The sequence below is a fragment of the Anabrus simplex genome, chromosome 2 (assembly GCF_040414725.1).
Source record: "Anabrus simplex isolate iqAnaSimp1 chromosome 2, ASM4041472v1, whole genome shotgun sequence".
Classification (NCBI taxonomy): Eukaryota; Metazoa; Arthropoda; class Insecta; order Orthoptera; family Tettigoniidae; genus Anabrus; species Anabrus simplex.
Genome location: NC_090266.1, coordinates 972,824,767 through 972,850,742, shown reverse-complemented (window position 1 = coordinate 972,850,742; position 25,976 = coordinate 972,824,767). Strand labels below are relative to the sequence as shown.

The 25,976-nt window shown below is 38.4% G+C and overlaps 1 protein-coding gene across 1 annotated transcript in view; it reads right to left on the bottom strand.

Moving 5' to 3' along the window:
* dpy (dumpy) overlaps nt 1-16,589 on the bottom strand; it is a 562,668-nt gene extending 546,079 nt beyond the window's left edge. Inside the window, 1 exon segment of the mRNA XM_068226068.1 lies at nt 16,510-16,589. Within this exon segment, the coding sequence (XP_068082169.1) occupies nt 16,510-16,519 (10 nt within the window). The 5' untranslated portion in view covers nt 16,520-16,589.
* Nucleotides 16,590-25,976: the final 9,387 nt, after the last annotated feature.

The following is a 25,976-nucleotide window of genomic DNA, read 5'->3' as shown; positions in this document are numbered from 1 at the left end:
CGTAAAGAAAGTTGAAAACAATAATAATAATAATAATAATAATAATAATAATAATAATAATAAAAATTGTTTAACACCCCTTCAATTGCTGGCTGTAGATTTTAAGGATTCCAAGGTCACGGAATTTCCTTCTGCAGGAAATCTTTAACTACGAATAGATATCACATTTAAAATCAACTGAATGACACTGCCGTCAGCCAGATCGACCTCAATAACTTGAGAACAGAAGGGCGACTGCCCAACTGCGTCACTAAGGCGGCATTATTATTATTATTATTATTATTATTATTATTATTATTATTATTATTACTGTATTATTATTATTATTATTATTATTATTATTATTATTATTAAATGACTAATGACCCTCATATTAACGCTACGGAAAGTAGATCACCGATCAAATAAATTATTATTATTCCAGCCAAATGCTAGTAAGACGTGGATAGTATTGTCCTGCATCGAATCACCTTTGCTTTTAAGGACTGCCTTTTCTCTCATGACATGACCGGTGATGAACTGTGGTTAAGCAACTTCAAACAAGAACAAAACCAAAACTAAGTTAATATAGGTGTAATAGAGGCTTTTCCTTTGTTACCCATCAGTGAGAGGATGTGCAGTGTTCCGTGTTCATTAATTGCGCACAGTAATTAGCACCCTCCTCTCCCTGCTTCACACACACACACACACACACACACACACACACACACACACACACACACATACTTCTGGCACCTACTGGCTTACTGAATCGAAACACGATACGTAATTGTGAACAACAGGTTTAACAATTACAAGAAGAATGGAGCGGAAAATCCATTACAATGTTCTCAAAGCCCTCTCGCGTTACTGTATCAACATTCAGACGCTGTCTAACCAGTGATCTCTAGATTGCTTACTAGGAAACACCAACTGATTGTTTATTGATTTCTTTTAAAAATACGTTTCGTTCGAGTACACATGTCACGAAGTTACGATCCGTTATACAACAACAACAACAACAACAACAGCAAAACCATCCGTGCCACCTAGTTCATTACATGCCTTGGCCTTGCATGACGATTGCTGCTTGCAAGTATTCTAGAGGTAAGTGGTCAGCGTAACGAAATTCTTGGTCTATTGCTTGGTTTTAATGACCAGGTCGACTGCGATTCGAACCCACCGTCTCCCGATTGCAACTTTAATTATTTAAACATGAATCGACACCCAAAACAAACCTTCCCTGCAAAACTGGAATATATAGTCAGCCTAGAATACGATTGTGAAAGAAGTAAGCCATGTCTTTTCAGTCGAAGGATATTCACCACACTGCACCGGTCTACGCTTCAATGATAGACTTGAAGGTCCAATCGCATTGACTCCAATATCTGAGTATTTTCTGCATTTCTTGCAGGACTAAACGGGTTGCTATTGGAAAGAACAGAAATTCTCCAGCAGCAAAACGGAAGAAAAATGTTGGTTAAGACGTCTCGTTCAAGCAACTGGATTGATGTATTAAACAGAACACGTGTGAAACATGAGTATTACCCATCCATCTAATTTCAGATCTATGTAAATATCGTATATGTAGTTCAATGAACGTTAGCATACGTCTTTCAAGCCTCAGTACCTGACGTTTTAATTTTGTGTTCACACGGGGTGGAAATCTGAACGAAATATGTACGGTACGTTTCTTTCTTTGAAGAGGAAGGTTCTGGGGAATCAGAGGTTTTTTTCTAGTGGACACTTTCGAATTGTACCAGAAAGTCTTCTTTGTAGTTGCTGTTGTTGATTTATGCATTCATTGCTCTCACTATGGTGCTTACCGGCAAATCATCCTACAAATCATTAGTGGTGGGCAGATAAAGAATGTGGATATTAGAAGGTGAACTTCCAAGTGTTTCTCGGTGTAAAGGCAGCAGACCTTTTGAAACTTTCGACAAAAACTGCTATCAGGGGGAAGAACTGCATAGGTATTTATTCCATATGTAGGCTGAACTAAATTGTTCTCCATTTAGGGAGTAGCTGATTAGATAGTTTTTATTTTTATTTTCAAAATCTTCCTCCACTTGGAGGCTGCTAAAGACAAAGAATACACAAACAATTTCGTTCAAAAATAGAATAAGTAAATTATGTCTCAATCTGGCGAGTCTCAGTCTGGTGAGTATAGGTGGTGTCTGAGTATCAAAAGAGAACCCCTGAGCGCTTTCAGCCCCCAGTCGATGAACTCCTTGGTACTGATGTTAAAGGTCTTCATCAGTTATATCGTCTACTTAGGGACTGTCCCTCTCGCACCGATCATGAGACCCCTCACTTCTATGTCGTCCAGTTCGTATTTGTTCTTATAATACGGCACTGTAGGCTGGTAGATAGACTTCTTTTCTTGGTCCACTTCGTCTGGTTGTTTGGAGTGTGTTTCGAATCTTACTGTGGGGTCTAATATATATCCTTTCTTCCCTTTGATTGCGATCATATCAATCCTTCTCGTGCTGCCATTTACTCCGATGCCGACTGTATGTGGTGTCAACAGAACATTAATTTCAAAGAAACTACTCTCCCGCGCTGAGAACTGTGAATTAATCCCAAGCTAGATTGTACTGTCTTTACCCAACGTACTTCCAACACGACAAACGTAGAGTAACCGCCCACATTGTTTATCTAAAGGAACTACAATAGGCTCCAGGCCACACAAATGGAAAACGTGTGCAGCTTTTGCCATAACAGATGTCCCTACTTAATAGCGTACGGAGAGTTGAGAGGTTTAGGCTTCCAGCGAACCGTTATCTAGAAAACTGGGTGTGGCCTGCGAGACTGCTCCACATGCGGTACAAGGACATTCCCTTTTCAAACCAGATTCAGTTCAATTGGCTTGCTCGTGACGTACAAAGCTTCGTGAGTAGGTGTTCGGATGTTCAGTTGCATTTCGAACTCTTTGCCTGCATTATTCGCAGAATGAATCATTGCTATCTGGGCTGGTTTCGTTCAGCTCTCAGTACGACGTTATTTTGAGCTTTCAACCCCACGTAACTACCTAATATAGTGCGCTCTAGAACTAATAGAACGAGCTCTATTAGCCTACCCATATCTTCAGATTAAAATTCTCCAAACTCTTAAATACTCGATCTGTCATTTCCTCGAGATTTCATCTTTTGTATTCATCTTGCTTTCAGCATTCTTCTGCATTGCATTTAAGAGGTTTCTATTCTCTTTCTTTCCGCACTAATGTTTTAATCCCACTTTCTGTTTTTATTTTTCCGAGCCGTTTAACGTCGCGCTAACTCCAATAGGTTTTCAGCAACAATGGGTTGACAAGGAGCCAGGACTAGGAAGGAAGCAGTTGTGGCTCTAATTAAGGTACAGTCCCAGCATTTGTCTGTTCAAGTAGCTTGCTCCGTTACTTCCATTTAAAGCCATGACTAAGTGCCGTTACGCATGGCTTTACGGTACCATACCTTAATCTATTTTCTTCCATCCTCGAGTAGATTAGTATGTTCTCCATTTTATTTCCTCCTTGTTTCTGACATCGCTGTTTCACTACCTATTCAAATAGCAATATTCCTCTCCTTTCCTTAAAATCTTGTTTATGCTGGGGCTGTACCTTAATTAAGGCCACGGTCGCTTCCTTCCAACTCCTAGGCCTTTCCTATCCCATCGTCGCCATAAGACCTATCTGTGTCGGTGCGACGTAAAGCCCCTAGCAAAAAAAAAAAAAATCTTGTTTCCTCTCTTTAACACATTCTCTCAGTCAAAGTTAATAGAATGCATTCGATTAGCTTTACCACCCATTGAATGTATGTTGCATTCTTTTTGTAGACTGTATCCCTGCTATTGACGTAGAGTCGTAGAAAATGGTATGATAGCCAACAAATTCAAGGTTTCAATTGAATCTTCTGGAATTGGGACCCATTTTTAAAAATTCTTCTTCCGACACTTTCTTTGCTTGTTGTTTAAACTGGCCTAACATCGAAGGTCATCGGCCCACACTTTCTTTATATTCTGTTCTAACAATACAGTACATCAGTAAAGGAGCGACTCCGCAAACACACCTCACTACTCCCGATTAGCTGCCACGATGGTCTAGCTAGGTGTTAGCATATTAATTTTCAATGGTGTGTGATTCTTGCGCATAATGCGGAAAATTGCTATTTCTAGGAATATAATTCTCGTAATAATCAAAATCTCAGTGTCATAAAATGTCTTCTCCAGATCTACACGTAACCTTCAGCGTGGACTCGTTCTTCGTTATTCGATCCTCTCATATTAGATATAGAATTAACATTGTTTCACCGGGCGAGTTCGCCGTGCGCGTAGAGGCGCGCGGCTGTGAGCATGCATCCGGGAGATAGTAGGTTCGAGTCCCACTATCGGCAGCCCTGAAATGGTTTTCCGTGGTTTCCCATTTTCACACCAGGCAAATGCTGGGGCTGTACCTAAATTAAGGCCACGGCCGCTTCCTTCCAACTCCTAGGCCTTTCCTCTCCCATCATCGTCATAAGACCTATCTGTGTCTGTGCGACGTAAAGCCCCTAGCAAATAACATTGTTTCAGGTGTTCCGTGATGCCTTCAGGAAGCAGCAATTCAACTCACTACTGAATTAATATAACGACTCCCATGATACGAACTTGGAACTAATAATTGTTGTGGTATAATTCGCGAGCACATTTGTTAGATAGCATATCTACGAAATATCAGACTCCTACGATGCTGAGCCACGCTGAACACCGTCAGTTTAACTGTGGACACCCGGTATTTCCTATCCCATCAACGTGGACTCTACAATCTATACCCATCGAAACCACAATGAACTAATACTAAGGCGTATGGAACTGTGAAAAATGAGAACTAATCAAGAATTTTACTGAAGTCAGTGTGGAAAATCGCGAAACAGATCATTTCAGGATGGGAACTGAAATTCCCCGAGACTCGAAATCGAAGAGTCCCAGTTTGATTCTCCATGGCTTTTGGCATCATTAATACAGAGCTAAATCCCACCCAACTAAAACAAGAGATGACGAGATGAGATGACGACATTCTCTTCTAATAATTTCACTCAATCAGGTCTCAAATTGCAAAGGGCAACATTTTGAAAGTGTTCAGACGTTTCTGTCCATAGGTAGTAAAAATGCAAGAAGTTGCCGTAAATTATTTTAATACTGAATTCAATGGCTGTACCTTAATGAAGGCCACACGGGCCGCTTTCTTCCCACTCCTAGCCCATCGTCACCGTAAGGCCTGTATGTGTCGGTGCGACGTAACGCAAATAATATATATATATGTTTGTGTGTTTAAATCTGGTTTCAGGCGGTTTCTGCTCCTAAGTGAGCCTTCCTGTATAAAGACAATATAAATCTTAGAAGCACCATGTCGTCTACGGTGACAATAAATCTTTATAACTGGCACCAAAATCCAACAAATTTTCCAATTGAAAGTGATACATGTGAACTGGCATTCAATTTTGGGCTGATAATATCGCTTCTTCTAACAACAATCACTACCAGTCAGAAATATGGTTTAGTTTTTGCGTTGGCATTTCTGAGAACAATGATCTCAAAATGGAGAGGAATCCTGGCATATGCCGCAATTCAATGCAGAAATGCGTGTGACCTTGAACTTAAGCTTTTAAATTCTAAACCAAATGCTGATACTCTCACAATTTAAACCAAATGCTGATAATCTCACAAACAATCTTGGTGAATTTATGTAAATGCACAAAAAATCACCTTTCACTCAAGGGAGTTAAAAGAAAAGCTGAAATAACACTTCAAATTGTTCTCATTTTAAGTCTTTTTACAGGTTTTGTAAACGGGATATGTAGTATGTTGCAATGTAGAATAACTGCCAACAGCGATTCCTTTCCAAACTGAGTCATGGCACGACAAGGCAAGGTGTGGGCACAAGGCTCACTTCACTGCTCAGGTATCCATGTAGGCAGATGTTTAAAGGTTATTCGGCTTTCTGACAGCATGCAAATGGCACGCGTTTTCCCAGCGTGGCAGTAAAAACATGTTCTCAGAATCTAAAGATCACTAGTCCACTTTCATTCGATGGAAACCTCCCTAGAATAAAATGAAATTACATTGGGGGGCTCCGTGGCTAAATGGTTAACGTGCTGACCTTCGGTCACAGGGGTCCCGGGTTCGATTCCCGGCATTGTCGGGAATTTTAACCATAATTGGTTAATTCCGCTGGCATGGGGGCTTGGTGTATGCGTTGTCTTCATTATCATTTCATCTTCATCACGACGCGCAGGTCACTTACGGATGTCAAATCAAAAGTCCTGAATCTGGCGAACCGGACACTCCCGGCACTAAAAGCCATACGCCATTTCATTTTTCACTGGAAGGTTGACACGTGGTTTCTAATATCAGAATCTCCCTTGTGATGAACTTGGAAGAAGAATTAACTGTGAAACAAACTGAAAATAACCAATAATTCTAAGATCGTCCACAACAGCGTGAGAAAAAATGGCAGAGATTTTCCGATTGACAGATATTACTGAGCGACGGTGACAAAGGGTAGAATTAGAAAACTGAGCGAGTTAGCTGCGCGATCGGATCGTGTGGCTGTTAGTTTGCATTCGGCTGCCAGCTGCCCACTGCCAGCAGCTCTAAAGATGGTTTCCGATTTTAACATTAGGCTGTAACTTAATTAAGGCCACGGTCGCTTCCTTTCCATCCTCACCACTCCATAAGACCTGCCTGAGATGGTGCGACGTAGAAAAGACCAATGGCAAAAAAATAAATTAGATATTATGTTTTTAGGACTATCTAATGTTTCTTCCAGTGCGGATCGCATCAATTCATTTACGCTTTCAGACGTTTCACCCATGCTAGGAAGTGGTATTTTCAATGACAATGGTAGAACTGGTGTTGTAATGATATTGCTTCGGTTTAGGGGTAGAGATGCCGTGGCGAACTGCTTCGACTATTCAGCGCATGTGAAGTCAGGTTGGCTATCGGTGGTGCGGATGAGTGAAAAAGAAGTGGTCTGTAGCTTATACGTCAACTAGTGGTGAAAGAAACATTTCTAGCTTGGCCGGGAGAAGGATCCAGCCACTTTTATTTTCAGTTATTCTCAAGAAGCTGAGGGTTATTTAAATTCATCGTCAGAGCCAGGAATTGAACCAAGACCAACCAGGTGAGGAGCTACAGTACTAACCTCTGGACCATAGAACTGATAGCATAAGAACTATTGGGCGGTTCTATCGTCTTGCAAATATCCTAAAACTCTAGTGCAAAAGATGTCCAAAGCCCTAGTAGACTACACTCGAGAAGAAGAAGAAGAAGAAGAAGAAGAAGAAGAAGAAGAAGAAGAAGAAGAAGAAGAAGAAGAATTACCCAATTTATGTATAATATAAGAGGATATCAAGTTTCAATTTTCTCTTTCTAACACATTTCATAACGTGTATGACACCACTCAGAGTTCGGCTCCATGACTGAATAGTCAGCATTGAGGTATTTGGCTCAGAGGTTCTCGGGCTCGATTCTCAGCCGGGTCAGGACTAGACAGTCTTCGAGATTGAATTCAGACTTATGTGTTTGTGTCTTAAAACAGACAACAGTTGAAGGAACATTACACACATGGATGATATTATTATTATTATTATTATTATTATTATTATTATTATTATTATTATTTCAGGCTCCTCGGCTGGTGGCTTTCGGTTCAGAGGACCCCGGGTTTGATTCCCGACCAGGGTGGGGATTTTAATCTTAAATGGTTAGTTCTCTTGGCCCGAGAACTGGGTTTTTGTACTGTCCCCAACATACTTGTAACTCACACACCAACAAGAACACGCTCCTCCATCGCAATAACACGCAGTCACACACACACACCCACACCTACTCTCACCGGAGGGACTGGCTTACAAGGGCTACACGAGACTAGCAATAGCCATATGAAATTTTATTATTATTATTATTATTATTATTATTATTATTATTATTATTATTATTATTATTATTATTATTATTATTATTGGCAACAATTATATTGCGTGTTTCAAAATTGCATGCAGGTGCTGTAAAAGGATCGTTTGTAAACCGGTAGATTATTAGTTTAACGTCGCACTGACTCAAGTCTTATTTGAATCTAGGACTGCAAAGGTAGCGACCCTGGCCTTAATTAAGAAACAGGACCGTGGCCTTAATTCAGGTATAGTCCCAAAATCTGCCTGGTGTGAAAATGGGAAAACACAGAAAACCATCATCAGGGCTGCCGACAGCGACTGTGGGATTCGAATGCAGGCTAACAGTTACACGGCCCTAATCGCGCAGACAACTCGCTCGGTCATCCCGGTAGAAATGCCCCCATATTTTGCAAGTAACTAAGTAGATGAAGACGACCACATACACATGGCACACACTTTAAGAGGAAGAGTGAATGTCATTTAATAAGTTATATCCTAGGATCATAGCTCACATTCGTTACCTCACTTTGTCATTAAATCTTTCTAAAATGTCGAACTGATTCCAAATAGCTGAAATTGGATTAAATTCCGAAACATGACACGCCCCTGCTGGGCTGAGTAGTTCAGGCGGTAGAGCGCTGGCCTTCTGAGCCCGACTTGTCAGGTTCGATCCTGGTTCAGTCCGGTGGGATTTGTAGGTGCTCAAATACGCCAGTCTCGTGTCGATAGATTTACTGGCACGTTAAAGAACACCTGCGGGACGAAATTCCGGCACCTCTGCGTCTCCGAAAACCGTCAACGTAGTTAGCGAGACGTAAAGTGATAGTGATTATTATTATTACTATTATTGCGATCCTCCGTATCTCAGGCGGCAGCGCGCCGGCCTCTCACCGCTGGGTTCCGTGGTTCAAATCCCGGTTACTCCGTCAGATTTGTGCCGGACAAAGAGGAGGTTGGGCAGGTTTTTCTTTGGGTACTCCGGTTTTCCCTGTCATATTTCGATCCAGCAATAATCTCCAATATCCTTACATTTCATCTGTCATTCATTAATCATTGCCCCAGAGGAGTGCGACAGGCTTCGGCAGCCGGCACATTTCCTATCCTCGCCGCTAGATGGGGGCTTCATTCATTCCATTCCTGATCCGGTCGAATGATTGGAAACAGGCTGTGGATTTTTCATCATTATTATTATTATTATTATTATTGTTATTATTATTATTATTATTATTATTATTATTATTATTATTATTATTATTATTATTATTATTCCCCTGAACAAGAGAGAAATCGGCAGTACAGCTAATCTGTGAAAATGTCAGTTGTCTAAACCTGGACTGATTTAGACATATTGAGGAAACTCCTAAACCAGAGTTGTCAATAGACTCGGGGAAGTACAGTAAGAAACACTTAATGGATGATATCAATGATATTTACGGTACTATGCGTGATCAAGTTTACAGAAAACAATCACATCAGAACATCATCCTTAGAATATCTGCCACGCAAGAAGAAACATGTCAATAATTCAAGTCGAAACCGCAAACAGGGTATTCCAAGAGGAATTTCTCCAATTGTATCACGTCATCCGTTTAAAGAAACGATGATGTGTATTTGTGAGAAGCGTGACGATGGAACTCTGTATTCTTGGAATACAGGCAGCTTAAATATCCCTCATTATAATAATAAGAAAATTTGAATTTAAATACTGTAGCTGTTGATTTAGGGCTAAGGAATAAAGATTGCATGTCCTATATATAAATCCTCTGATAACCTGTGTTTTACTGGTGGTTAGTTATCTGCAAATTATTGGGGTTTTGGACTGAGAGAGGTGGTCATGCCTTGTAATAATATAACATCTAAACATTTTTCTGAAAGACCTTTTAAAAGAATCCAATTAAAGTGTATCTACTATTTCAGTTTTAATAAACCAACTTTAGTGTAGACTTTCGTGTTTTTGCTAAAACTAATTTTCCATTCTTATGTGTCAAATCTATTTTTTTTAAAAAGATATGAACCATCTTTCATTCCGATTCGATGTTCCTTACTGTCGCAAATTAACCTCTTTCCAAGATAACATGCATCTGGTACTGTGTAAAGATTCACTTTGATAATGGTAATAGTAGTTTCAAAAACACGGTGATTTCTTTGCTAAGGGTGGTTATGTTAAAAAACGAGATTGTAAATTTTTAATTTTTAGATAAGTTACAACTCTACATTAAGCATATACAGAGTGTAACAGCATGAGCATAAAATTCTATCCTTACATCCACAGTCAGCATTGTACAATGCTCTGCAGTGGGCTGCAAAATCTGTGCTTTAATTGATTAGGTGAGTGGCTCTTACAACCAAGTTCTAGAATACCTCAAATAATACATCTGATACAGGCCTACATACCAATGAAATGTGGTATAGAACTGAATGAATTGCTTTAGGTTTCAGCAAATTAGAAATGGCATATATTGTCTGAGAGTGTCTGTAACTCAATGCAGGTAAGACCTAAGTTGCAGATGGATGTAAGGATAACAAGGTAAGATGCATCCGGCACTGTGTAAAGATTCACTTTGATGTTTCACCGAGAGAGTTGGTCGTGCGGTTAGAGGCGCGCGGCTGTGAGATAGTAGGTTCGAATCCCACTGTCGGCAGCCCTGAAGATGGTTTTCCGTGGTTTCCCATTTTCACACGAGGCAAATGCTGGGGCTGTACCTTAATTAAGGCCACGGCAGCTACCTTCCAACTCCTAGGCTTTTCCTATCCCATCGTCGCCATAAGACCTACTGTATCTGTGTCGGTGCGACGTAAAGCCACTAGCAAAAAAAAAAAAAAGTAGTAGTTTCAAAAACACGGCGACTTCTTTGGTAAGGGTGGTTATGTTAAGACACGAGAATGTACAATTTTAATTTTTAGATAAGTTACAACTCTACATTAAACATAATTATACAGAGTGTAACAGCATGAGCATAAAATTCTATTCTTACATATATGCAATTTCTGCAGCGTTGAAAGCAGCAATACTGAAATGGTACTAATTTGTGTTTAATAAACCCTCCTTAACGAAAATTGCCCATTCTCTTTGGTAAAAAAAAACTGTTTTTATTTTTACTAGTGGTTTGCACTAACACATCGAAAGTTTTCGGCAACGCAAGGATGGGAAAAGGCTAGGATTGGCAAGGTATCGGCCGTGGCCTTAATTAAGGTACAGCCTGGTGTGAAAAATGGGAAAACCATCTTCAAGGCTGCCGACGGTGGGATTCGAATCCGGAATCCACCACTCCCGAATGCAAGCTCACAGCTACGCGACCCTAACTGCACGGCCAACTCGCTCGGTTTTTGTAAAACTAACGCTCCCGAAGTAAGTGTAAATGTAAATGTTCATGTAATTTGTATTTTTCGCCTGTAATATTATGGATCATCATTACTGAAACATTTACGTGTTCTTGACTCATATTACATCATGCAGGGAATTTTATGTACCGTACCAAACGTAACGAATTGAAGTGAAGCACGTACTAAGCGAGAATTGTTATAGACGGATATAATCAACCATTTCGATGAAGGAAGTAGCCGTGAGAGCAATATTTGCGCCACTAAGATACCCAAGCTAATGCTTGCAATTTTGAAGAATTGTAGTTATTCGTATTTTTACTTAGCGTTCTGCTTACTGGTAGCATGGAGTGCAAGGTTACGAGAAGATTTCTCATGACAGAAGTGGTTCGTCGCATGAGAATTTCACATGCGATACATTACGATGTGGGTGCAGAACTCATTGTTACAATTTTACGTTGTACGCATACACAATACGTTATATCCTTGTGACGTTTCACACGACTGTATTGACCTTCTCTCTCTGAACAAGAACAAGTAGACTTTTGTTTAAAGAATGCTAGTTATAGCATGATAGTACGTGAAGAATCTTATGAAACAATCTTACTGATGGCGGGGCGCTGTATACATCACCGTAGGCTATGGCTTGGGTAATACTGTTTGTCCTAACAGTGTCTCGTGGCACAAAAGTGTTGTGAACTTAACTGGACACGAAAATGATAAGCAGAAGCCCAGAAAAATAACCACCGCTTCTTCTGACTTCAGCTTACCCCATTCTTTAGGAAAAACTCTAAATATGTTACACTTGTTAATGCGACCAATTTTCAATAGATACCTTCAGTCTCTAATTTCATAGTCCTTAGTCTGTCATTAGCAAATTAATCCGCAGTAAAGCTCTTAGAATACGAACGTGTCAACGATTCATAAAAAAAGCATCTTTTGTCCGGACGTAACGCCGGAAGGCTGTGCGCGAGTAGCATTCTGCGGGCTGGATTCTTTGCTCTCCAGGGCTAGGCAAGTCCATTAATCCAGAGGCCGAATACGGCCCGCAGTTCTCCCAGTTTGCTCCTTTTCTTGCAAGTGTTATTAGAATGCCGTTTAAAAAACATGCATTAGTTGGAACGCGGTAATACATACAATTGCAGTTGAGAAAATGCTCGCATAGAAGGATCCAATTCTTAATTGTGTCGAAATAAATTTAAGCACTTCTCCAAATAGAATATCAAATTACGAAAAGCAAATAGTTCTTTTCTTGACTATGTACTTAAACACATTTATTGTTGGCTGTCTTAACCATAGGATCAAAATCGTAGTTTCCGGTGGAAGCTATTCCTGAAAGTGACCAAGATGCTTTGTAGACGGGAGACAAATGTTTGTGTTCCTTACTAGCGGTCATGATTTGTTCAGACCGTCTTCTTACGAGCATTTAATCCATTTGCAGTGTAGGGTTCGATTTTAAGGAATTTAGCCGAAGAAAAAAAAAAGGTTGGGTTGCAAAGCTTGTTTCTTTGCGGAAGGTTGAGTTAGCCTAATTGTGCACAAGCTGAAAGCAGGTGCGGTCCGTGGGTATGTAGCACAGATGCGGAACACGCAATGGGTATGAGCGACACGGCAAAATAATCTTCTTTCGGTCGCTCTGAGCACTGAGGTACACGAACCGAAAAGGTGTCCTCGAGCCTCCTTTTTCAATTATTATTACTCAATGAGATCAATCTTTTTTCGTTACTTATGTTAATTAATTTGTAACTTTCTTTACATGCGTATACGTAATTGAATTCAGGGTCACATTTTGGCCACGTGTACTCTCAATGCCCGTTTAAAAATAAATGACAGTTAGGCGCATTATCTATGCTGAAGTTGAAATTTTAACGCATTCTAAAACCAAAACAACTTGCAACAGGCGGTAGGAAGCAAGAAACTATGGTGAATAAACCCTTCTATTTACTACGTGCTGATGGTTGCCTTCGAAAGCAGGCAAAGTAGGCAGATGCAAATAGTTCCCTGACAACTTCCCCGCCATAAAAACAAAATTTTAGAATACATCAAAAACTACCCAGAAAGGAGTTTGGTTGATTTGCTAAGAAATGTTCCTATTTGCTATCGTAAGATAAGAAATGATAGAGAAGTGGAAGGTGAAAAGGTAATGAACTAGTATTGCACGTTCAGTTTCGAGAATACCAGATAATAATTGATTTATGTCTTGTCATTGTACTGTTAGGGTACGAGTTCTGCACTTCCTGCTATTAACATGATTATGACATCTATGCTTGCGCATTGTGCACTTAACTAAAATACTCCTTGCTTCCCATTTCGAAAGCATATTTTAGAATCTTGCCGTGAGATCTTGAGAGGAAGCCCTAGATAGAATATCTACTCCGCTTTCTAGTTGCAGTGATGTAGCTCATATTTTTCGAATTCTCAAGAGTGTGAACTGAGTCAGCTGTGGGATGGTAATGAATAAATAAGCATGGTCCTATGCTTAAATAATATGTAAAAAAAATGAATACACTAAACTAGAACTAAAACTAGACAAATATTCCTTCTTACTCCAGTTTGTACATCGATCGACGTTCCTTCAATCTAGTGTGTGTAAAGTCAGAACTAGAACGAGAAGGGGTCCTACTCCGGCTCATGAGACCTATGTTGAGAGAATAGGTGCGATCAGTACGAAGTATGGAACGACCTATACTTCAGACGAAAATCCGATATGCGAAAATATCTTACATGGAGTAAGTGCGGTATTTATATGATCCTGATTTTCTGCACTGACCCGAGTTTAAATAGCCTTACGATAATATATAAAGCACAACGAACAATTCAGATGATTCTGGTACTCCAAAAAAGAGAACAGGAATGCATTTTTTTCCATGGCTGCTTATTCATCGAAAAAAGTTCATCTATAACTTAACGTCGATTAAGGTCAGCGATGAAGAATATTTGGCATTCGAATTGCAGTATTAATCCTGCACATCAAGGTTTCTTACACCAAAGCTTATACCCAAAGCTCAAAAACTACCGCGAACTATCCGGTACCACTATCTTCAGGGAGGTATCTAGGTACCGTGCCACGTCCACAGATTCCTCCTAGCCGCGCGAACGAGACGAGTATAAAGTTACAGCAAACAAAGCGGTGGGTTCCGTTCGAATTCTCGAAGGGAGATTTCGAAACGATTAGTCGTAAAATGAAACAAAATGAAGATAATTTTGAAATTATGAAAGTCTACATGGTCACGTTCACAGCACGGCAAGAAATACGAGGTCCATCACGTTGTTCTACTTCCATAAAAGAATTGAAAGAGTTATGGTCGTAAAATACACCTCGATTATTATCAAGTGGTGAGGATCTTCAAGTTCACAGTACTGAGGTCAATGATTTATCCTCAGACGACAGGTTTTTTAAAGTGTAGAATTTCTATGGAGAGAGAACAGCCACGAACTACCAATATCAAAAGAGATACTAAGTCTACTGATGATAAAATCATTTCCTCCTTTCAGACATAGTTCTTAAACTACGGAAGTTATAGCCGTAGAGGTTTAAGTGACGATCTCCATCATGCCAACTGTAACTGGTATATCGAAGGAAAGAGATGGACAATCGGTCATCATGAACTAAGATAACTGTCTCGCAATCGAATCGTATGCCGGATCTAACTGAAAAGGAACCTCTCTAGGTAATTCTTGATCAAAAGCTTTTAACATTCTTCAAAATATGTCTATTTTGAAAACTGTGAGATAGTGATTCAAAATACTGAAAACACGAAAGTTCAAAATTTTCCTTTCAAACGAATGAGAATATTACATTACTTTCCATATTCTTATAGATTTCCCTCTGTGGGCGTATTTACTCCTACACATTATAGAATAATTTTCCGTGGTGGTGAGCATATTATTTATCTAGTCTTGTCTAAAGCATCATATCTGAGGAAATAATTTATTTGAACTACGTCTGATTACAGAAGCGTGTGAAATTTCCAATAAATATCGAATAAAGTCTTGCATTATTTTGATGGATTTGAACGAAGTGTCCAACAGATAAAAACTATGTAATCCGAAAATACACTAGTATTTCGGGACATGATGCATTGATCGTGAAGCAAATTTCAGGAATGTCTCTGAAGGCTAGCACAGTTAATGTGTTTGCTGAACAGACTACACTATGAAATCAAACTCTGGGTCGAAGGGGATGTTAGAAAGAGTAAGGGATGAAACATATGGCACAGATCGCCCACGTCCATACTCGAGAGAAAGTTGGCTCCGCACTTCTTGGTAAACGGATTTCAACAGCTTGAGGGGGTTTTCACTCGTTTCGCCTTCGCCTCCACATACTGCTCGGCCTTAACGGTATGTACCACACCGGCCGACCTTCAGCCTCAGATTTAAGCTACTCCAAATGAGTTTTCTGGATATCAGTGACATCCTCTAATATACTTCTTATTGCTTAAGGAAGTCTGATATGCACTCATTACAACACTATGAACCCTATGTAAACCCCGAGACCATTGAGGATTTTTCGTAATAGATTTTATGATTTAAGCATTCTCCGATCCTTAAAAATCGGAAATAGGCATCTTATCTATACAAAAGAAAATTGTTTTGGTTTCACATCATTAGTCTATAAATTTCGTGTTATTGATCCAAAAGTTTACGTAAATTCTACTTGAAGGAAGTGGAATATCATGTCAAAGATCTAACGTCATGGCGGATTTTACTTTTAATATTTTATGAATGAAACATTCGGAGAACCGAATACGACATACGTATCTCTTTACTCTGCCCCTGTAACCTCTATAGGCTCTTACTACCATTAACGCAGTGCGGAAACAGTAGTTGTCAATTACCGTTATCAGGAAAGTCATCAGTTGTACGCTAACGAACTTATCGCCCCGCGCTAATGCTTATCTGAGAGTTGTTGTCACTTTGTCACTGAGTTAAAGAGCCGATATAGGCAAACCCCCGATATACGTCCATCATACGTTATACCTAGCCCAGTAACTTACACAAGAACTTACAGCATTCCAATATGATGAAGTCTCTTGGTGAAGTAACTCACTTTAACCAATCAAACGCCATTTAGAACAAACAATGCACTGTTACTACAATGTACTACAAGAATTTAAAAGACGGAGAGATATTATTCACTGAAGAGAGTTCACTGTATTTTGTCACTAAGCACTAGCACAGCACTGTCGAATCACTTCACGAAGCACAAAGCAGGAGAAGCAGTAGCACATCTGTTAGGTGAACTAGGCTCCATTGGGTTAGCTGACAAGAGGGGTTAGTATGAGCATTGGTAACTTACCCGTCGCCATGGCTGTACTTGGCCACAGCTTAAATTGCCCCTCGACTTGCCACTATCAAGTTAGAGGGGCTATCTTCAACACACACAGTCTTCGGTTAGACTGAAGAGTCGAGCCTCTCGTCTTGGTAAGGTAGCGCAAGAGAGCTAAGCGTGACGTGCCTCAACCTCGCTTTCTCATTGGTCCAAACCGGTCACTCTTGCATGAGCTTTCCAGTCAGTCACACCATTCCAGAAGCCAGAGTCCTTGCCTTTACCATGTATGCACAAGGTGGAGGCGGGCTAGGGCCTGGGGTTCACAAGGAGAGAAGGTACGACGTAAGTCTCTAGGATGCAAAAATATGCATTATAATTACAGTCATCTGATGGATGTTCACTTTTGTTTTAATCAGGAAAGAAGGCTCTAATTCATATTAAAATGTTACGGAGGGGGCCATATTGCACTCTTACTGACTTGCAACAATCACTGGCTTCAGTTGGTTGTTACACGATTGATTCCAGTGGGTCGATAACACTACATCAGCATTCTGAAAGTTGGTAGAAATACTGCAACTGAACATCGATTAAAAGTCATTTAAGTGGAGACCTCGGTACATAACGGCATGTATGAAAGTCTTCGTTTTGTGCTCCTTGATCACAGGTCAGATATTTCAGTTCACACATCTGATGAATATTTCCGGAAATATTCAATTTACTAAGAACGCATTTCGGAGATTTCAATGCGTGGGTCTATCGGAACATGTTCTCTCCGTTTAATAAAACCAAGATTAGAGATTTCAATGCATGTATTTACTATTACTGCTAAACTTTAAAATACCGGTACCCAAAATGTTACCTTTACTGAACATAGATTCTGTTCGTACATTCGGTGGAATATTTAACAAATCCTTCCCTTCACCGTATCTGAACGTATTTCATTAATTGTAGTACTAATTTAAAACATGAAATACGCTTGTGTATAGTCTCAAAGAAGCTCTCACTCATCCATCCATGGTATGTTGGTTAAATAGATATTTTTGAAGATACTGTGAATTGCAAGCAGTAAAATCTCTGCTCCCAAGTACAACAATTATTTATAAATATTCCGAGAAGTGTAATATTTTGCCGGCCCCGTGATGTAGGGGTAGCGTCCCTGCCTCTTACTCGGAGGCCCCAGCCTACGTGATTACAACTGAGGAGCTATCTGACGATAAGATAGCGGATCCGGTCTAAAGAGCCAAGAATAACGGCCGAGAGGGTTCGTCGTGCCGACCACACGGCACCTCGTAATCTGCAGGCCTTCGGGATGAGCAGCGGTCGCTTTGTAGGCCATGGCCCTTCAAGACTGTTGTTCCCTGGGGTTTGGTTTTGGTAACGTTATTTGCTTTCAAATGACGACTCCTGAAAACATACCTGAACATTTATTCAAATTTTGTAGCTACAATCAGATTAGTAAAATCGTGGTCGTACTAAATATCTGCGAGGTGGCTAGACTCAATTTTTTATGAGTTAACTAAACGAACCCACAGAGTTGATTGAAAATAGAGGATTATAGAGGCTCGTTGTTAGTACACAGTGGCTTGCAGACTGAACTTTGAAAGGTATGACAGTCTATAACGAAGACGTACGTATATATCAGCAATTATCTGCCGTTATTTTGAATAAAATAGAATGAGCCACCTCAAGAAGCACCGAGCTTAAAAATGTAATGACAGTAATTTTTCATTTTATGCAATACTAATAATGTAAACTAACAATTTTTCTCATCTAATAATTAAAACAGTTATCCATACACTAAGTTTTAAGAGTAATCCGAAACATACTTCACCGCCGGCATACCTCAGACTGTGCAGCTGCAAAGTGTGCAGTTGTACACCCTAGAGGTTCGATATCCAAACACTAGCGTCGATAATCGACATCCTAAACATGGCTATTCTTCTATTTTATTCAAAATAATGGCAGATAATTGCTAATATATACGTACGTTTTCGTTATAGACTGTCATACCTTTCAAAGTTCAGTCTGCAAGCCACTGTGTACTAACAACGAGCCTCTACAATCTTCTATGTTCAATCAACTGTGTGGCTTCGTTTAGTTAACTCATAAAAAATTGAGTCTAGCCATCGAAGCCTTGGACTCCTATTTTCTGGCCGAGTCCATTATTCTTCTAGGTAACCAATCTTCAGGACGATAATCTCTCTATACATAGAAAATAACATGTCCTGACTGACGGATTCATCATCGCCGAGCCAAAACTACTGGACATAAAGAAATTAAATATTGAGGATACATTTATATTACAATGCAGGTGCTCGCTAAGGGAGGATTTTTGCATATTCCGTCGCTAAGGGGGTGAAAAGGGGGTAATTTTTTAAAATGAGCGTATCTATATCTCAAAAACTTAACAGTTTTAAATTAAGAAACACGTATTTTTTATTTTTGGAAAATCTACTAACGACGGGGTAAACAGGAGTAACAAAAGAGGGGCGAGTTTTTAAAATTAGTATTTGTACAATATACCTCAAAAACGTAACATGTTACAGACGTGAAGACTGGTATTTGAAATCTCCTGTAAAAGTAAAGAAACGCGCATAATTTGTTTTCTGAAAATCCTCTTAAGAGGAAGTGTTGAAGGGGGTAAAATTTTGGAATGAGCATATCCACAGTATATCTCAAAAACTTAACATATTACAGACGTGCAAATTGGTATTTTTAATCTCATTTAAAAATAAAGTAACATGTATTTTTTTGTTTTAGGAAAAAGTCTTAAGGTAGGGTAAAGAAGACTGGATAAGGGGGTTGATTTTTTTTTATTAGGATACTGGTATCTCCAAAACTAAAGATATTAGAGACGTGAAAATTGGTATTTGGAATCTCTTTTAAAATAAAGAAACACGTACTTTTTGTTTTCGGAAAATTCACTTAAGGAGGTTGTAAAATGGACTGAAGAAATGGTTGAATTCTTTTCATGAGGATACTTCTATCTCAGAAACTGAAGATGTTACAGCCATGAAAATTTGTACTTGGAATCTTCTTTAAAAATGAAGAAAAATGCAGTTTTTGTTTTCGGAAAATCCACTTAAGGGTTGTGGGGTGGGTGAAAAGAAGTGAAGAAATTGCTGAGCTCCTTTTATGAGGATACTTGCATATCAAATACTGAAGATGTTTCAGGCGTGAAGATTGGTATTTGGAATCTCCTGTAAAAATAAAGGAACACGCATAACTTTTTTTCTGAAAATCCACTTAAGGGAAAGTGTTAAAGCGGATTAATTTTTAAAATGAGAATATCTAAAGTATATCTCAAAAACGTAACATGTTACACACGCGAAAATGGGTATTTTCAAACTTTTAAAAATAAAGTAACACGTATTTTTTGTTCCGGAAAAATTAAGGGTTGGGGGTTGTAAAAAGGACTAAAAAAGGGGTTGAATTATTTTTATGAGGATACTTATAACTGAAAAACTGAAGATGTTACAGACAATACAATTTGTATTTGGAATCTCCTTTAAAAATAAAGAAAAAGGTATTATTTTGTTTTAGGAAAATCCAAATAAGGGGCAGGGATAAATGAATTGAAAAATGAGTTGCATTCTTTGTTTGAGGATACTTATATCTCGAAAACGAAGGATGTTACGGACGAGAAAATTGGTATTTGGAATCTCCTTTAAAAATCAAGACACACGTATTTAATGGCGGGGGAGGGGGTGGAATCAACTTAAGGGGGGTGTAAAATGAGTTAGATTCTTTTATGAGGATAAAAATAAGAAGTGGCCTTAAATCAATACACCCGTAAGAGGGTTTTGACTGGGGGTGAGGAATGATGACAAAGATATGCATTTATATGAGGCCGTTTGAATTATGGAGTTAAAATTTCAAATGATATCCTAGGTATTAAATAGCAGAAGGTTTGAAACAAATGTAACCGCTCAGAGAGTAAAATGGGAATTAAGATCCGAAAAAATATATTAATTCCTTCCTCCGAAACGGTTTAACGTACGAAGACAAAATTCCAAATAGCGGTATATATTTTAAATCCTAGATGTGAAATAGGAGATATGTTTTAACGTTCCACTCCTAAAGTGTTTAATGAGGTTAGCCCCGTAAACGAAAGTATTCGCCCCTTCAAAATCGTTTGACTTACAATGTTGTAATTTTACGAGAAGGGTCTTCTTTTATGTCCTAGGTGTAAAATATCGTATACTTCAAAATATTTCTCTCATAAAGGGGTTTATATGGCGGTTGACTCTCAAAAGCACAATATCCATTCTTCCGAAATTGTTTCAGGCACGAACTTAATTTTGTTTATGAAGGGTGGTCTTCTGTATCATAAAAACATTCATTCCTCCATTACTGTTCGACGTACAAAATCAAGATTTCACATGTTGGTCGCTTTTACATCCTAGATGTTAAATAAGACAGGGTTTAAAACATTCCATTTCTTCAGTATGTGGTTCAAATGAGTGTTAGATCCGAAAATAAATAATCATTCCCCCAAAACCGTTTGACGTACGTGGTGAGGGCTTATTTCACAGGCTCAGCTGACTCTCCAAAATGTAAAACTTTGAATAATAGCTTTCAGTTTAAAACCGTAGCGAAGCACGGGTATCTTGCTAGTTACGAATATCTACATTATTGCCTGATCAATAACACACATCTGAATCTCCGTTCCAAAGAAAGCATATGTACACTTGCTACTGAAGATACAAAACAACACAGCCTGGCGTCTGCAATCAGTATTGGGTAGGATTCGTCATGCTACGCGAAAACTAGTTTTAACCAAAAGAAGGCAGCTATTGATAAGTTCCCCGAGGCTCAGGAAGATTTGGCTAGGTATAATAAAACAAAATAGCACACAATACATTTTAAGAGGCCTTCGATTTGCTTACCTCTTAAGGTTACCTTGTCTGTGTACGGACCAAACAATACAATTGGGATAGCATTATAACGTGCCTTTATATAACAGTTCAGTTAGTACACTTGAGAGAATTTTTAACAAGGTATTACGAACATCTTTGAGCTGCCTAGCCAATTAACAAAGACGTGCTCGATTCATCCGGAAGAACGTGGATTCGATTCCCCGTCAGAAAGTCGAAAAGTGTAGAAAGGAGTCTTCCACTTCAGGAGTGGAGCACTGCCCTGGAGTTCACACAGCCCACATCAGAGTACCGGGTTAACTTCTGGGGGCAAAGGCAGTTGGGCGTAGAGGTACCCCTATACGGAGAAGACTTTGCTATACCTGTATCTAATCTGGATGTATTTCCTTATAGCAACATGAAAAGCAAAGTCATCTCCGTATAGGCTATGAAGGCTTTTGGAAGGGTGGAAGGCTTCCACTATCCGTAACCTCGACACTTGATGGGGTACAGTGGTAGGCTAAGTGAACCTCAGGCCATGTACACCTCCGGAAGTAGAAATCTCGTTTCTTAAATTTTTCAACTTCCTGACGGGGAATCCAAGCCACGTCCTGCTTGGTGCACCGAGCGCGCCTTTACAGCGTCGGCCAGGCAGCCCCTCCTTATAGCGATATATGGTTATGAATCCACATTAGATGAATAAGATAATTTCTTTAGTGTGTCAGAAAACGCCTGCCTTATGATCTCCACTATTCATTCGTAAAAAAATACCATTTTAAATAAATATAGAGGGAAATGAATTATCTTTCCGTTGTTAGTGAGACAGCTTTGAATGTTCATAAGCACTGCAGGACAAAAGAGTGATGGGCACACGGGATAAGTCAAAAGAAGTGACACAATATCCATGTAACATTTCTATCACTATGCAGAACCCAAGAATACAACAGCGAGTGGAGTTATATTTGCTATTTCTCAATAAAGACGGGTACAACAGTTATCATGCATTTCAATCAGATTTTGTTATTTTGTGAAAACATTCTACCATCGCACGTAGAGCTAGCGTATTTATAGATCTTACAGTTATCATCACCCGAAGGTCATTTCTCTCTTTTATATGGCCAACCTTGCCTTTATAAAATAGGCCATTTTCTTAACAAAATTCTTTTCTGCTTTCTTCGATCCTTATATTGTATACTATTCCACGAAATAATAATAATAATAATAATAATAATAATAATAATAATAATAATAATAATAATAATAATAATAATAATAATAATAATAAGAAGAAGAAGAAGAAGAAGAAGAAGAAATGTGAAGTGTCGTATGGCTTTTAGTGCCGGGATATCCCATGACGGGTTAGGCTCGCCAGTGCAGGTCTTTCTATTTGACTCCCGTAGGCGACCTGCGCGTCGTGATAAGGATGAAATGATGATGAAGACAACACATAACTTACACCCAGCCCCCGTGCCGCTGGCATTAACCAATTAAGGTTAAAATCCCCGACCCGGCCGGGAATCGAACCCGGGACCCTCTGAACCGAAAGCCAGTACGCTGACCGTTCAGCCAATAATAATAATAATAATAATAATAATAATAATAATAATAATAATAATAATTTGCAAAGGATGAGTTGGAGCATCCTGAAACCTGCCTTAAGCAACAATCATACAAAATTAGGCACAGAAACAAATGATTTAGCTACTTTTAATGTGAACTCACTTTTAAAGACAGGAAAACTTAAAACATGACCGATTTTTTAAGAGTTAAAAACATTTTGATAACAGCACTTCAAGATATACTGATGAAAATCACTTTGACTCAGAGGGATTCAGGATATTTAAGAGAAAACCAGGAAAAAAGAGTTATGAAGATTGTACCTCAATATGGAACAGGTTGTAATTATTGTAAACAAGAATATACTATAATCACAGGAATAGAACCAGCTTTTTGATAAAGAATATACTAGATTCTATAACAAGTTTAAATCTCCTAATAAAAGACTTTCCACGCTAACTTTTAAATCAACGAATAAAGTCTACACTATTGTAAATGTACATGCACCTACAAATGAAAAAAAGGAAACCCAGAAAGAACAAACAGAAACATTTTGGCAAGAAGTTTCAAACACCTTAGAATAAATTCCATCCAAAAACACAATAATATTGCTTGGAGATTTTAATGCTCAAATCGGCAAAGAACGTTGTTATCGATCTATAGTAGGTAAATTCCCTGCTCATCGAAGAACAAATGCTAAAGGAGAAAAACTCATTAGCCTGTGCAGAGAACATAATATCGTCCTAAAATCTACATTCTTTAAAATACGTCCTAGAAAAGAGACTACATGGGTCTCCCCAAATCCACTCTACGGTGAGAAACAACTTGACCATGTTGCCATAAGTAGACAGTCTGCACCAGAGACACTTAATGTAAAGGTTGCTAAGAGTATCAGTTTGGATTCAGACCACTATCAATCATTAAATTCAAAATTAAAACAATAAGTAGAAAAAAGGATCAATATCAACCTAAAAAGTTCGACGTACAAAAAACTAAGCCAAAGAAAATAGTTTCAAAATACTCTCGGAAGAAAAGGACACCTAAAAATGGGTACAACTTCAAAAGGACATTTTACAGACAGCAAAAGAAACTATTCTTCTTAAAAAGAAAAGAAAACATTCTTGGTGGAATGATGAATGTGATCAATCAGTTCTAAAAAGACAACGAGCTTGGAACATACGGAAAGCAAACAAAAATGATAAAAATAGAAACAACTTCATAGAAGCCAGGAAGGCTGCATCAAAAGGCCTCAAAGAGATAAAAACACAACATATGAAAGACCAGCTAGCAGCAATGGAATTGGACTTCAAACAGAAAAACAAGAGACTTTTACAAGCATTTAAAACCAACATAAGGAAATACACACCACCGAGTTTACATTTCAGAGATCCAAAAACCCAGAAAATTTATTATAATAACACAGGAAATTGTAGTATTCTTGCAGAATGCTTCGAAGAACTATATAACAGCGATCCACCAGAACAGAAATTTAATTATGATAATACAACAACAATACAACCAGACTCAAAACCACCAACAAAAGAGGAAATCATAGAAATCATAAATGAACTTAAAATTAATAAAGCACCTTGGGAAGATAATAGAGCTGCTGAATTGTGAAAATATTCTAGTGACAATGTGATACAATGTTTAACAGAAATCATCGAAGAAATCTGGACAACAGGCACTTTACCAGCAGGATGGACCTCAACATTAATATATCCGCTAAACAAAAAGGGGAATAAATCAGACTCTAACAACTACAGGGGATTTTCCCTTTGACTAATTACATATCAGATTTTGCCAAGGCAATCTTAAAAAGAGCTGAAGAAACACTAGACCCACAATTAGGATAGTATCAGCAGGATTTAGAAAGGGAAGGTCATGTTCAGAATAAATTTAAAATCTAAATAACATAATAGTTATGAGGAAGATCAGAAACTCTAAATTTGTAAACACTTTTGTAGACTTTAAAAAGGCCTATGATTGATAGAAATACTCTATTTGATATTTTAAAGGAATTTGGACTTGATAATAAAACAATTGAAATAATTAAAGCAACATTAACAAACACAACATCCAATGTAAATTTTTTGGGAAAACTCTCAAAACCAATTGAAATAAGATCAGGTGTACGACAGGGAGATGGTTTGTCACCTCTACTCTTCAATTGTGCATTAGAGAAGGTAGTTCGAGAATGGAGGAAAGCCATCAATACTAAAGGTGTTCAACTAGGAAGAAATCCAAATAAAATCATTACACCGGTAGATTGTTTACCTTTCACAGATGACATGGCGTTAATTACAGACTCATTAGATAATGCTCAAGAACAAATACGAGAATTAGAGAAACAAGCGGCCAAAATAGGATTGCAAATATCATTTGAGAAAACAAAGTTCATGACAATCATAATTAATACCCCTGAAAATATCACAATTAACAATAACATAACATCTCGGACAGATTGCTTTAAATACGTGGGAGAATGGATAACAAATAACACAAAAGAAATGGTAGCTGTAGATATAAGAGTAAACAAAATGGAAACGATGTTTCATATGACAAAAAGTATATACCAAAAGAAATATATATCCTACAACTTGAAATTAAGACATTATCATATTTTATATGCAGCAGAACCCCTTAAATTTACAAGAATTGGGGATCTTGAAAAATTAGGAAAAGCTGAAAGAAGAATTTTGAAAAAAATACTGGGACTTATAAGAAACAACAATACCGAATTTAGACTACGATCAAATAGAGAGCTATATTTAAAAGTTGAAAAACTACAACTGCAATGAGGAAAAGAAGACTCCGCTTTTTTGGACACATTTATAGAATGAATAACAGCAAACTAAACAAACCTTCAACTTTTTGAACGGTTACAAATCCAAGCCAACGTGGTTCATTGCAATTGACAAGTATATGAAAAACGCTGGAAGTAAAATAGATACCATAGAAAACAGAACACGTTTCAGGGAACTAACACTAAAGGCAGGATTTCAGGAGAGAAATAAATTAACAACTGGAAGAAAATGGACTCAAGTGGAAAAGGAACAACATTCTCAGAAAATGAAGGAA